Source organism: Mytilus trossulus, chromosome 14, assembly GCF_036588685.1.
Source record: "Mytilus trossulus isolate FHL-02 chromosome 14, PNRI_Mtr1.1.1.hap1, whole genome shotgun sequence".
In the NCBI taxonomy this organism is placed as follows: Eukaryota; Metazoa; Mollusca; class Bivalvia; order Mytilida; family Mytilidae; genus Mytilus; species Mytilus trossulus.
This window is the reverse complement of record NC_086386.1, coordinates 72012034-72026698: the sequence shown is the minus strand read 5'-3', so window position 1 is coordinate 72026698 and position 14665 is coordinate 72012034. Positions and strand designations below refer to the sequence as shown.

The following is a 14665-nucleotide window of genomic DNA, read 5'->3' as shown; positions in this document are numbered from 1 at the left end:
GGATGTTGAATGTCACCTGATTGCTTTTGGTTTGCACGTCTACCTGACAATATATTATGATGTAACATTATAACCCAAGTTAGATTTCACCTCTTCGGTCAAGGAATGAAATTTTAAAGGTATAGAATATTAATCTACATTTGTATAATAATTGGACATTGATTTTTTTCTCTTAGGATGAAAACATTTTTTTTTTTTGTTCTAAACGGAATGTATAAATATATTTCTAAAGAAAGATAAAATATACAAAAAACTTGAAAAACACCTTTAAAAAAAGAAGAGATTTTTTTTTTATTATAGATATTGTAAACTATTTTCTGGTAACAGTATCTCCTGGATGAATATCTGTCAAAATAAATGTTCCTGTGTCACACTTAAAATATTTGTTTTTATTAAGAAATTTTGAAATCAATGATATCGAAATATCGCTAAAGGAAAATAACAGAAACATCAGAGATTCTGTATGACAAATTACATATACTCTAGGAAAGTCTTACTATAGCAATCTTTGATTTGATGCAACATTTCCAGATGATACATCAGCCGCCATTTTGAAAAATCTCGGAAAATACCCTTTTTTAAGTCGATGTTTGACCGAATTTGCCCTGAAATTAAACTGTTTTAAGTAGTATTCATCGCAAGCTATATGTTTGAATATACTTAATCGATTTGCAAAGTTTGTGTTTTATTTAAAGAATTTCTTTATTTGATGTAAAAGAAGACATGGGTATCGGTAATTTAGCATTGAGTCAACGGAGAAATGACGAGAAAAAGTGCATGTTTTACGATTCCGATTTGACCGAATTTAATAAAAAATTAAACTGTTAGGACCAACATTGTTTGATAGAAATGTGTTTGAATATCAAGGATTGATTTGCAAAAGTAAGAAAACGGGTCAGGTTTATGAGAAAATTAAACTTTATTGAAGCATATATGCATTTTATATGGGGAAATATAATACAAAATGGCGGTTATTATACGTCACAAAAGTCACGTGATGTCCAACTTAGTTGGATATGACATAGAAAAAAAGACTGAGCAACACGAACCTCATCATATACCGGATAACGCTTTCCAACGCCTTTGTTGTATTAAGTTCGTTTACATGTGTTCCATTATATTTTTTATTCCATTGTAGTGTTATACAATAAAAGTGTTCTACTCACAATCAGGGGCGGATTTAGGCGGGGGCGTGGCGGGCGTGCGCCCCCCCTAAAATTTGCAAAGCATGGGTTAACTTCAACATATTTGAGTATCAGAGGAGACCATTTCATCTTTATTAACATTCAAAGAATATAAAACAGTCAGTTTAACAGAATCAACATGATTGCTAATCAACTGACCTACGCTTTATTAAAGTTCTATAAATTATTTCAAAGGAAGGTGTCACACGCGTAGCTGCATCTGATGACAAATAATAGGTTTTAGCAGTTCAAGTAAATACAAATGTTACATTGTTATTCCGGTTTTTATAATCAAGTTCTTTGATAATCGTAGTTCCAAAACATCCCTTACTCACTTTCACAATTTCATCATGACACGATCAAGAAAACAGTCGGCAGGTGAGATTCTTTCATAAATTAATATTCGTAATGAAAGATATAGAAATACTGTTTAAAGCGAAAGGTTAGTTTATTAATTTGTATCTCTGTGTCTTTATGTGTTTCTCACTTGCAAACCTAAATATTTAGCCGAATTCTGTACCGTATTACCGTATGCTTGGCATCCCAAGAAAATAAAGATATCTGCGTAAATGCATCTCATTCTGGTTTTAGTTGTTTTGTGGGGAACAAAATAAAGTCTTGCACAACCTCCGAAAATCAAAAGAGTAAAAAAAAAAGATATTATGAAAGGACAATTGAAAAATTAAAAATCGCTGGTAAAAGTAGAAATTTTCGTTTGCAAAATATATTGGTCAGGTGAGCAATTGTGAACTGTCTCGTCTCACCTTGCGGTCCGTCTACAAATGTATCTGTAGATTGTTGTCAGGTGTGGATTTAGGCGTTTTCAGCTTGAAACTTTAATTTCTTGCTCATTTTACTCTACAATAGTTCAAAATATCTACATGTCACCCCTTTGGAAGAATATTTTAATAATTCTACCTAAAAAAAACTCCAAAATTTTTTCGCCTCGCTACGCTCGGCGAAAAATAAAACTTTGCGCCCCCCCTAACTGAAAATCCTGGATCCGCCCCTGACAATAGCTCTTCCATTTTTTTAAATAATAAGTCACACACTATATTTCATAAACTTGTGAGCTTTAACATATAAAATTACTTTATATCATAATCATATTCTTATTTCAACCAAGAACATCTTGAACACAGTGGTAAAAGTTTCGCTTCTTTCTCTTCTCCTTTTACTTTAATTTTTTTTTAAACCAAGCTTTTTAAAAAGCTAGATATTCTCTATCTTAACAAGAATATTTTCGTAGAAGCTCTTAACTAGTTAACTTATGATTATGCAGGTATACAAAAATTAGCAGACAACAATTTCTTGTTCTATTTTTTGTCGAAGCACCTTAATTAGCAAAACTCATTTAAGAAAATTAAACATTTAAGGTGGTACATAACACTACAGGGAGATAACTCTGTAAAATCACCTGATAGTTAATCACATTATGTTGTGATGGAAATATTGAGCTTCTCAATGATCACAATAGTATTTTTCAAACTGCTATATATTAAATAAAAAAATTCCTATAAAGTGTGTGGTTCAAGTTTTTTTAAATTTTATATTTTTGTCAAGGGTCAAAATAAATATTTTGTCAAAATCTTATGAAAAATAAACGAGCCAAATTAATTTGAGTCAAGGTGTCTGGAACCACCTTAAAGTAAAAGATTTTATTATAATTCGCTGCAAATTATTAAACGTTCAGTCAAAAAACTCCCTGTTTCTTGACACTTTTCTGGGATTTTTATTTTGCCGATGTTACAATGAACACGTCATAAGTCATAATAGATACAATATAAAATAGAATAGAGTATAGAAACGGGGATGTTTCAAAAACACAAAAAAACGACCAGAGCAGAAAACAGTCCAAGACCATCCGGATTTATGCGTACGTCTTGTAAGATCCTTTAATAAAATGACCAATGAAATTGAAGACAGTGAACAGAATCCTAATTGTAAAATTTAATATAATTTTCATTTCATTTCACAATATATGATCATGCTATTTTTATTCAAATATCACTATTATCAGTTGACATTTTGAGAAATTATTTGCTGTTCGTCAACAAAAAACACTAAGTTCAAAAATGTAGCAAAAGACGATCAGCTGTAAGGATGAAGCGAGGGTTGTCACACATATATAAAAGTAAAAATTATATATACCTGAAATTATTTATAAATATATTTAAATTCATTACAAGACATATTGAGACAACAGCATAACACATACTTGACGACGGACAGACAGGTGATGAAAACAACTCACGTAGTCCTTAGAAATTTGAGCCAGGGGAACGAAAACATGAAATAACAGTAAAGTGCCTCTTCTTTATTCCACACTGTAATACCTTCAAGAGTTTTTTTTAAATATTTGACAACCTGTCATGACATCCACGAGATAGTGCACACAGAGTACCACACACTCTACAAAAGGTAAATATATAACTCTGAAATCGACAAATAGACAAAAATAACCTTCTAACAATTCGTCAAATTCATATATTTGATATTTGAAAGCTGATTTATTTTAATGCGCATGTGCATCATGATTATACGTTCTCTACCCCATTGACCGTATGCATGTATACTATTTCATTAGAATATATAAAAGCGCAATTATATTAAAATACTTCAATGTTGATAAATGAAAATAGATTGTGGAAAAAAATAACAAAAGTTAACTCTTATATATATTAATCATTTTTTTTAATCTTGAATTCTGAGGAATCACAGAAGTCGAACAGGACTTCTAAAAGTATGCTTACTGAGTACGTATATTATCATATCACATATATCAATCTAGGCATACAAATATATCTTAATATCACTAATGTCTGTTAGAGATTCATTCCGCTATAATGAAATTAAAGTAAATTGTTTCACACTTTGTCATTTAATCATTGAGATAAGTTATTTTATACAAAAACTTTCAAAAATAAATGTGCATCTCACTTTCAGCTGTCAATCAATCGCCAATTGTTATTCTCATTGAATGTTTTTACTCTTATGATAAATTTTTCAGTAAATGGAAGATAAACCGATCAAACGGAACAATTACATGCAGTTACACAGCGTTTAAAATTACCATTGAACTATCATTATTCGAATAAAGAATATAAGATTCAGCAGTTGTAGAAAATGTTCGCCAATACTTCGAAGAACGGAAAGACATGTGTTAAATAATTTTGGACAACACTAATCCTGCTAGTTTTAGCTGGAGACATAGTAACCAAGAAACACTCAATGGTATATTTAAACGTGAAGTAGTGAACAAATATCAAACCATTATGTTGATTACGTCTCCTTATTCCGCAGCCGATTCTAGCGTTCTATGATTGTCAAGTTATGATGTTGATCTCTGGCCATCCAACATATCATTCAGAAGTGTTTACTTGATATAATTTAATAAGGCGATGAAATGTATGGCACAAAATGTTGAGGTAGTAAACAATAACGTTGTCAGATTTTATAAAATCAATATTCTATGACTTCCGGTCTCTTTCTTGAAAAAATCTAAATTTAGTATACTGCTTTCGGTGCGAAGAAGTTATAGCTCTACGCTTTGATCGTCTGGTGGTGTATAGTACATGTACATTATACCGTGCATTTGGAGTCCCTTCGCAATATCCTTTTCTCATATCAAATGCACCAGAATCACATAAAGGCTTTATACACCGACCACTTTTAACACAGCTGAAAAATAGAAGTAGAATAATTACAAGCAAATAGACATTTTGAGCTAAAACACTTAGTTGTCTACAGTAAAACAAAATGTAACTCTACCAGAACAGTTTCTGCTAGCACTAAGTGGTTTACAGTAAAACAAAATGTAACTCTACCCGAACAGTTTTTGCTAGCGCTAAGTGGTCTACAGTAAAACAAAATGTAACTCTACCCGAACAGTTTTTGCTAGCACTAAGTGGTCTACAGTAAAACAAAATGTAACTCTACAAGAACAGTTTTTGCTAGCACTAAGTGGACTACAGTAAAATAAAATGTTACTCTACCCGAACAGTTTTTGCTAGCACTATGCTTATCGAGGAATAACTGTCTGTACCTATTAAAACGTTCAAACCCGCTGCAATTTTTTGCACCTGTTCTAAGTCAGGAATCTGTAGTTGTCGTTTGTTAATGTGGTTCATACGTGTTTCTCGTCTCTTATTTTCTATATACATTATACTGTTTGTTTACAAGTTTGAATGATTTAACACTAGTCATTTGTTGTGCCCTTTATAGCTTAATGTTTGGTGTGAACCAAGGTTCCGTGTTAAAGGCCGTTATTTGACCTATGTAATGATTTACTTTTACAAATTGTGATTAGATGTAGAGTTACCTTATTGGCACTCATTCCACATCTTCTTATATCTATATATGCCTTTTCACAATCTAAAAGTCTTTGTGGAATAACTCGAAAGGGTATCAAACCGAACTAACTTGGAAATAACTTCACTTATTTAAAATCTTCACTATTCAATATATGATAATATTCTGATCTTGATTTTTAAACATTGTAACTTTACTTACTCAAAATCTTCACCATTCAATGGCTCTATCCCAAACTTAATTTTTAAGCATTGAAGTGTATCATCGTTACAGTCACACACACATTCAAATCCGGGTCTTTTCTTGATGAATGGAAATGGACAGTGTTTATCGCATCTAAAAATATATTTAAATGTTTGTTGGTATGCTATCAATGAGGTTTCTTTATTACAAATGGAGAAACTTTCAATTCAAAGCAAATTGAGTACGACATGTCGCTAAATAAGTTGTAATTGAACAAGGACAGGCACATCATTTAGTTTTTAAAAAAACCCATCAACTTACTTAGGTAAAGGCTTCAAATCTTTACACCCACACCGAGTGACATTTTTGAAAAATTTGACTTCTACTTTGTTAGAATCTGGTATATTGACCTCGTCACCTCTCTGGGAATGCTGGATTTCTGCTACCTAAGATATAAAATAACACATAACACTACAATTTAGAAAACAGTGGTATTCATCACTAAGTATATTACAAAAATGTACGTAACATAATGTGTATATTTATTCTGACAACGCATCATCCTCTTCAATGTTTCAGAGAATATTTTGTGATATTTAAAGATTATCGTTGATCATCTCAACGAGATTGATTTTCTCGCTTGAGCTAATACAGCGAAAGTGAGAAAAGTAATTGAGTTGAGATGACCAATGATAATCTGTTTATCGCTATTTTACCTATGACGACGTTGTCAATTTCATGTCAATTTCGTTAGCAACGCCACGTGGCCTCCTTAGTTTCTAGTGATAATTTTTCCATCTCAAGCGAGAAACATGATATGAAAATTATCACAAAAAAAGATCAAAAGAAAAATGCACAAAATAGCGATAATCAGGTTTATCGCTATTTTTTCCATTTTTTCTTTGATTTTTTTTTTTGTGATAATTTTTTATATCATTCTACTCGTTTGAGATGGAAAATTATCGCTAGAAACTTAGCATGCACGTGGCGTTGCTAACGAAATTGACATGAAATTGACAACGTCGTCATAGGTAAAATAGAGATAAAAAAATTATCATTGTTCATCTCAACTCGATTGCCTTTCTCGATTTCGCCGTCCCGGCTCAAGCGAGAAAATCAATCTCGTTGAGATGATCACCGATAATCTATAAATACATGCCTTATAAACATTTGGAGGTAGAAACTCTATTGATGAATGTAAATGTTATCGAAACAAAAAGTGAAAGAGAGTGCACAATTACACCTTAATATATACAAATGAAAATAGGAGCTTTTATAAGTTTTAAACTATTAGTTATTCCGCATCTTCAATAATCTTCATGTTAAATTTAAACTTACAATAAATGGCTTTGTTATTATTTCTATATCTTTTTCTCCACATTCTTGACTTGGATTCCAGCAACATCCGCTTACATTCCGACATACATGAAGAATAGTGTATTCTGGGAAAAATAATTTATTTCCTTCTGGTGGTATATGATGTAGTTCCGGTGTGGGATCATTACAACTTCCTAAAGGGTGTTCTTTTACTGCCAAGTAATGCAAAAATGCCTCATCAGCAACTGAAAGGAATCTTTAAAGGTTAATGGATGGTAGAACAGTAGCATGACAGTTGTTCTGTCTAAAAGTATATTAACCTTTAGTCCTTTTATCACATAAAACAATTTGCAAGTGACAACGATACAAAACATAATGATACGTAGATGCATGCACCTCCCCATTTCTACACATTTAAAAAACATGATTAAACAAAACAAAACACTATCAAAAGGAATTTTTTAAAGACGGAAAGAAAACAACGCTCTACGTCAAATCTAAAATAATCAAAAGTCAAATGGAATATTGGATCCAGACAGCCCTTAAAATTTCTTCAATCTATTCATTAATTTGCGAACAAAAATTAAAAAATATCTGCAAAATATTTATATTTTCATCTTCCGCATTAGCGAAAGAGAAACGCCCAAAGTTCCTTTCGCATTAGCGAGTGAGACACGCCACAGAGATCCTTCCGCATTAGCGAGTGAGACACGCCTCAGAGCTCAAAATCTTTTGTCATTTTTTTGTTAATTGAAAGACGTAAACGGACCAGTTTCTCTCAGTTTAAACACTTTAACCTACCTCTTTGAAGATCATCATCTATTGGATTAGGATCATCATAATTTTCACCTTCGTAATCAATTTCTTTCTTCCGAATTGTGTCTTTTAATGTCCTTGTTGTTAATATTTCATCGATTTGAGCATCAGTTACGTTTTTCTTTTGGATAAACATTCTATAAATATCACGAAAACTTTTTGCCTTCCTTGACAAAGTTCTAAATTGTTCTAAAGATACTCCCCGAGATAAATAATTTTCCTGAAATTAAATAAAGTTCAAGATTAAATAAAAGTACATATATATATATATTTATTTACAACAAAAGTCGCATGAAATATTTATTATCTAATATTAAAAGGTTCATTTTTTGTTCTCCAAAGCGTAGAAACCAATAAACGCAAATTTGAACTTCTATCGCCATCTTTAAATCAGTCAGTTTCACTCGTTTTACTTTTCAGCCATATTCAACCCGGACACGTGATAGGGCGAACCAGGTATAGCCCGAACAAGAACAAATGAAGCTGTCCGATCGGAAATAACAATAAAACAAAGAAAGCGTAGGTCGTTTAAAGAAGCAGAGGAAACCCTAGCTCGAATAATAAAGATAAATAACAAGTATAGGAAAACATCGCTCGGAATACGATCTGTACGAACAAAGAGTCAAAGCAAAAATTTCTTGTATTAGGATGAAATGTTTTAACAATTTAAAGATACTGAATAGATGCGACTGTCATACAAGTGAGAGGATGAGCTAGTTAGAGAACAAAGTTTGATCAACCCTTTTAAAATTAGAAATTGCCTGTACCAAGACAGGAATATGCCAGCTGTTGTCCATTGATTTTATAATTTGATTTGAGACTTTCCGTTTTGAATTTTCATCAGAGTTAAGTATTTTAGTGATTTTACTTTTTATACACATTTCTTTCAAAACAACACGCTAATACATTTGTTAAATTCAAACTGTTTATTCAATTGCATTCTTCTTCGTGCAATTTGTCGTCATGGCAGTTTTTGTTTGTTAATGTTACCAACAAACCTCCATTCCGCAAGATTCAGATTGTTTATTTTATTCGGTGTTCATCCATTTATAGTAAAAACCCAACTGCATTTCTTGTAACAGTCGCATCAATTATTGTTGTGGCGTAAACAAAAAATTGGTATGCAAGTAGACAGTTTTAAATTCTTGTCTAAAAAATAATGCAGTGTTTTGTAAAATATTGCAAAAACATCAGAAACTTCAAGGTAAATCAACATACCATTAAATCCCATATGATTACAGCATGTTTAATTAAGTGTTGCATGCAGATTTAATCTAAATTTAAGATTAACAATATGTTGATAGCTCTCTCTGTTTGTTTATAGCAACTTTAGATTCCGTAAATATAATAAAAATAACTAAAACAGACGTGTAAATTAATTCTCATGCCGCACGTGCGTCCTGCAAATAGTTTTGAAAATTTATAATTTGGCTGCGAAAGGTGGTACGGTCTACGTGAAATTGTGCATATGTTAATTGTGGTGGTTCTGGAATGATATAGAAAACGGTTTTTTCCTCCAGACTTGTCAATTTGCGAATAAATGAAAAGTTACTATTCTCTATGTAGTATTGGTATTATTTGCGTAAAAACAATACACCTAATCGCTATTTATTCAATTCCGGATACGTTCTAAAATTACACAACTTTTTCATCCAGTTCAAGCTATCTGGGACCCTGTTTAAACAATTCACCATGCATGATACTTTTTAATGAGACCTGTTTAAACTTCCGTAAATACTTCAAACAAAATATTTTTTTACTTCAATTTTAATTTCGAAAAAAAAGGATCATACTATATCAAAGTTTCTTGATGATCACTTTCTAAAGTTTTTTCTCCCTCAGTTCACTACTGATGACCTCCATTTTTCGGCCGGTGACCTAAACAGGAAGTTGTAAAAATGACTGTTTTTCCCGGAATGGACTTAATATCGATAAGGTGTATACAAAACCGGGTTTGGACCTGCGTCGCTCAATTCAATTGTTTGGTGGAGGAACAATTCAACTGAAGCATAACTGATCATACGCGTTTATTACAGACATGTACATTATTGTACAATGACTGAGTGTTGTAAAACGATCAGCAAACAGTAAGTTTCTGAACCATGGATGTAGATATTGCATACTCGCTACAACGCAACATTATCAACCTACTGACTTTATAAAAAAAAAAACTCTCAAAGGAGCACAAATTTTTTACCATATACAATGTATAGAGAAAAGTTTTGACTTTCATTTTCTAAGAATAAGGTTACGGAAATCTCTTCTACGTATATCAATATAACAAACTGTTCTCCCATCTCAAGTTACAGCAAAACAATGTAAAACGAGAAGTGAGTTACGGACGGACGGACGGACGTAATTAAACAAGTTAGTATACTCTACTCTGTTAGAGTGGTGGTTGAAAATCTTTCATATACTATGTATAGTAAAGTGTCTTAAAGACTGTTAACAAACAATCTGAACAATCTCTGAAATGATAATTAAAACGTGCTTTTCCTGAATGAACCAATTCCTAAGGATTTTCGAAGTGTCTAAAATGACCTGTCTTATCTGAGATAAGTTTTAAAAGAAACTACGGGAAATCCCAGTGTTAAATGATATGATAAACGTTTAGATAACCTTGATGTTCACAGTTTAACAAGAGGGTAATTACTATAATACTGTTATCAGAATGACCTTGAGATGCAATACGTACAGCATAAGAAAACGATACAAACGGTCTTGTATTTTGAAAGTAAAATACAATTTCAAAACAACATGTAAGTTAAAGAAAATAAGTAATAGTGTGCTAACTTATTGTCTATTTTTTATAAACAGTTATAAATATGTGGATTGAATATATTATTTGGATATATATATAGAGAAATCATACGGTCATACTTTCTAATATCGGTGACTGCAACTCCATACAGCGACATCATGCACAGTAGAGTATATATAGCAGTACATAATGGCATTGGATACCTTCAACTTTAAACCAAATATGAAAGACATCAATAAACGACAATTCATTGGAGTATAGGTTTCTGATTCGAGCTGATTTGGAACAGGGACATAATTTGGAGGGGTTAAATGTGTTTGTAAATGTTCGGTCCTATCCCCTTATGAAACAAATCAAATTGAGAACAATTATATTGTAAAATCAGCTTCCTATAGCTACAATTTAAAAGGTACATGTATATGATTATCGCAATATCGGGTTCCACGTCAACGCATCATCCTGACAAAAAATAAACTTTTACTGAGATTTTTAAACGCGGTGTATGAAAACTGACAAAAACATGACTTATGGGTTTTTTTTCAGACTATTTTGTCATTATGATATATTCTGGCATCAAATAGTTACTCTTTGAATCTTCAAGTTTACCTTAATTGAGCTTCTAGTAATCCTTGTTCATTTTCTATTATGCAAATTTATAGTTATAGTGATGGTTCAGTGTAAATTTTCAAAATGTTGACGTTTAAATATCCTTCAAGTATAATAGGTGTGTTTATAGCAGCAAGATTATAGCTTAAAGTCAAAGAGGCTAAAATAACAAGTATTTCACAAGGCGAAACATGTCGAAATACTCATTGAGCTTGCTCGACAACTGTAACGTGTAATATAATCATTTTACAACGAATGTCTGAAATGTTGATTTTGACATCAAACGTTTAGCGGATGAGTGAGAGTATGCGTAGAAGTCTGATTATATGACAAAATCTTATAACATAAACGTTCTTTAATGCATTCCTCTATACGAATGAATGGAGCAGTAATTTATAAAACGTAAATATTCTACTGTATAATCGCTAACAGATACCTCTTACATAACTTCCATTGTTCCACGTCGACCAAGATTATAGTTGTTGCCTTAGTGGCAATTTTAACCTTTTCTCAAAATGATGCAATTAGTAACTGTGTTGGGTCTTGGCAATATCTGAATCGAGTGCGACGATAAACATGCAAGACAGTAATAACATAATAATGTATTTTAATGTTGTCAATTTGAGTTATAATTGTACATGAAGATTAATCCATTAACCGTTACAACGATAGGGGTCTTTATCTAAGCTAATTACTTCACTTGCGGATATAGGGAGCCCTGGGGTGGCCCAGCCCCCCTTTCGTTGGAAAAATGTCGTTGATTATATAGGGAATCACTGAAGCATAACTGGAGCGGACCCCCGTAGATCAGTCAGCACCCCCTCCCCCCCTTTCCCCCCGTTTGTGAAAAGTTCTGGATCCGCAACTGTACTTTGGTATATATATATATATATAACTCGTCTAAACATCAACCCAACAATGTTAGATCTGTAAATTTGCTTTCGCAAATTTTTGGTTCTTCCCTCGCCGGGATTCGAACCCATGCTACTGTGATATCGTGACACCAAATCGCCTGCACTGCAGCCGTCCCGCTAGACCACACGACCACCTGGGCTATATATATATATATATAGCACACGGCCACCGAAAGCTTTATTTTTGTGAAGCCCAGGTGGTCGTGTGGTCTAGCGGGACGGCTGCAGTGCAGGCGATTTGGTGTCACGATATCTCAGTAGCATGGGTTCGAATCCGGGCGAGGGAAAAACAAAAAAATTGCGAAAGCAGATTTACAGATCTAACATTGTTGGGTTGATGTTTAGACGAGTTGTATATATATAAAATATATAGGGACAACTTTTTTTAATATTATGGAAGTGAAGGTGTGTGTAAATGCACCTCCCGATTTAAGAGGGTTGTTTTTTTTGTTTGTTTTTTTTGTTTGTTTTTTTTTGGGGGGGGGGGGGGTTATACAATCTAAAATTTGTTTTGAATTCTTTTGTTTGTTTATTTAATATGTTATTCTTCTTTTTTTTTTATTTTATACGTCTATTTTTATGTTTTTGTATTTAATCGTCATATTTTTGTATCCTTTCGAATCTTCCGACTGTAAACGTTTTTAATATCTCTTAAATATCCTTAAAGTTATAAAAATATTATTATATCTCTAGAATAAATACCTTTAACAAAACAGTGATGTTAGTATAATACATGCAGTAACCTTAAGTGTCGATGAACTTGTATGTTTGCACAAAATGTTTTTAACCTGTTACACTTAAACTGCATTTAAATAAAACATAATATATAATTTGACAATAATTGAGTGGCGTTTTTAACAAATTACATACTTATAGTTACAGACGGATGTTTGAAGAATAGAATAAATTAAAAATTAGTTTCGGTTAGTTAGACATAATTGAATAAGATATGTGATAAAATCTGCAGAAAGATATGCAGATTTAATGCAGTTAGAGAAGTCTTAATACTATTATCCTGAAACAACATTTTCAAATTGTGTAGAAACCGCTAAAATTTAAAGTTTGTATTCTTAAACAAATATAATTCATCCAACTCCGTATAGTCAGTGACCACATGTACAATCTTAAACTTAAAAATGTAGATATTAAAAAAGAACACAATCTAATTGCAACAAAAAAAACTCGAGAAGGCAGACTGTGCAAACTATACAATGTTCTTGAAAACAAGGAATATTTCCTCATGGAGAGAAGAATAACTAATTGAAATTGGATCATTTAATAGATAAATAAAGGCAACAGCAGTATACCGCTGTTCAAAACTCATAAATCCATGGAAAAAACAACAAAATCGGGGTTACAAACTAAAACCGAGGGAAACGCATTAAATATTAGAGGAGAACAACGACACAACTCCGGCCTCACCCCCTATGGATTTTACTAACCCTCTATGGATCCGTAGGGGGTCAGTAGCGAACCATATAACTTATATTATCGGACCACAGATGAATTATCACGTTGTGATTGGTTAAACGTTGTCACGTGGTGACCCCCTATGAGACCGTATGGGGTTAGTAAGTTTCATATGGGGTTCGTGACGCTTTAATGGCCACGACATCTATTAATGTTGTTGTGTTTCATTGGTTTTTTGTTCAACCAAACGCCGCAGAAAAAGTCCAGCGTCCGATAAATTCGTTATACGGTTAACTGTACTGACCCACTACGGATCCATAGAGGGTGAATAAAATTCATAGGGGACTCGGCCTCCGGCCTCACCCCCTATGGATTTTACTAACCCTCTATGGATCCGTATGGGGTCAGTAGCGAACCATATAACTTATAGTAACACACACAGAAACGGACCAAGCATCAGACAAAATCCCACGAGAATAACAAAAATAACATCAAAACCAAATACAAGAATTTGGGATAGACAAGTACCGTGACACGTCTTATCGCAATGTGAATTTACAAATTATAATTGGAAGACGAATTAATGTAACTTCCCAAAAAAAAATTAAAGCAGTCGTCAGAACAAAGGACAGAAGCAACTTAATTTTTCATATTTGAGATGCAATAATCTATGTAAAAAACAATAAAGTTAACCTGTATACAGGAATAAACGACAACCACCGAATCATGCTTCTGAATCAGGGCAGGCATATACAGAATGTTCACTACAAGTTCCCCAACTGACAAAACAACATTATTAAAGATGTAAATAAAGACATTGCTTATTTTGCACAAATGGTTTTTTTTTCACAGATTTTAAGTGTTATGTTCTAATGTCCGAAAACAGATGCATATTTAAAAGTATTAAAAGTTCCGGATTAAATATGCATAAAGGCTCTCAATTAATAAATGATTTAAAATGAAATATTTTTAGAATATTTCCATTAAAAATCACTTAGCAAAGATACTGTTGTTACGTTACTTGTTCGATATGCGTCGGAGTGATCTATCTGCACTTATATCAAAAGCAGGTTTTATAGCAGGTAAATGAGAAAAGAAAGATTTCTCAATGATTTTAGTAAAGTGAAGATTTTGATGATCGGATAAAAGAAAGATTTATTTAT

At 32.5% G+C, this 14665-nt stretch overlaps 1 protein-coding gene across 1 annotated transcript in view; it reads right to left on the bottom strand.

Annotated features, from left to right (window-relative positions):
• Positions 1 to 3722: 3722 nt before the first annotated feature.
• The window catches only part of LOC134695723 (uncharacterized), an 81742-nt gene continuing 70799 nt past the window's right edge, over positions 3723 to 14665 (bottom strand). The window contains exons 4-8 of the mRNA XM_063557109.1: positions 7797 to 8031; positions 7017 to 7240; positions 6000 to 6124; positions 5697 to 5831; positions 3723 to 4865 (exon numbers count right to left, since the gene is read on the bottom strand). Coding sequence (XP_063413179.1) covers positions 4655 to 4865; positions 5697 to 5831; positions 6000 to 6124; positions 7017 to 7240; positions 7797 to 8031 — 930 coding nt within the window. The 3' untranslated portion in view covers positions 3723 to 4654. The remainder of the gene's footprint in view (positions 4866 to 5696; positions 5832 to 5999; positions 6125 to 7016; positions 7241 to 7796; positions 8032 to 14665) is intronic.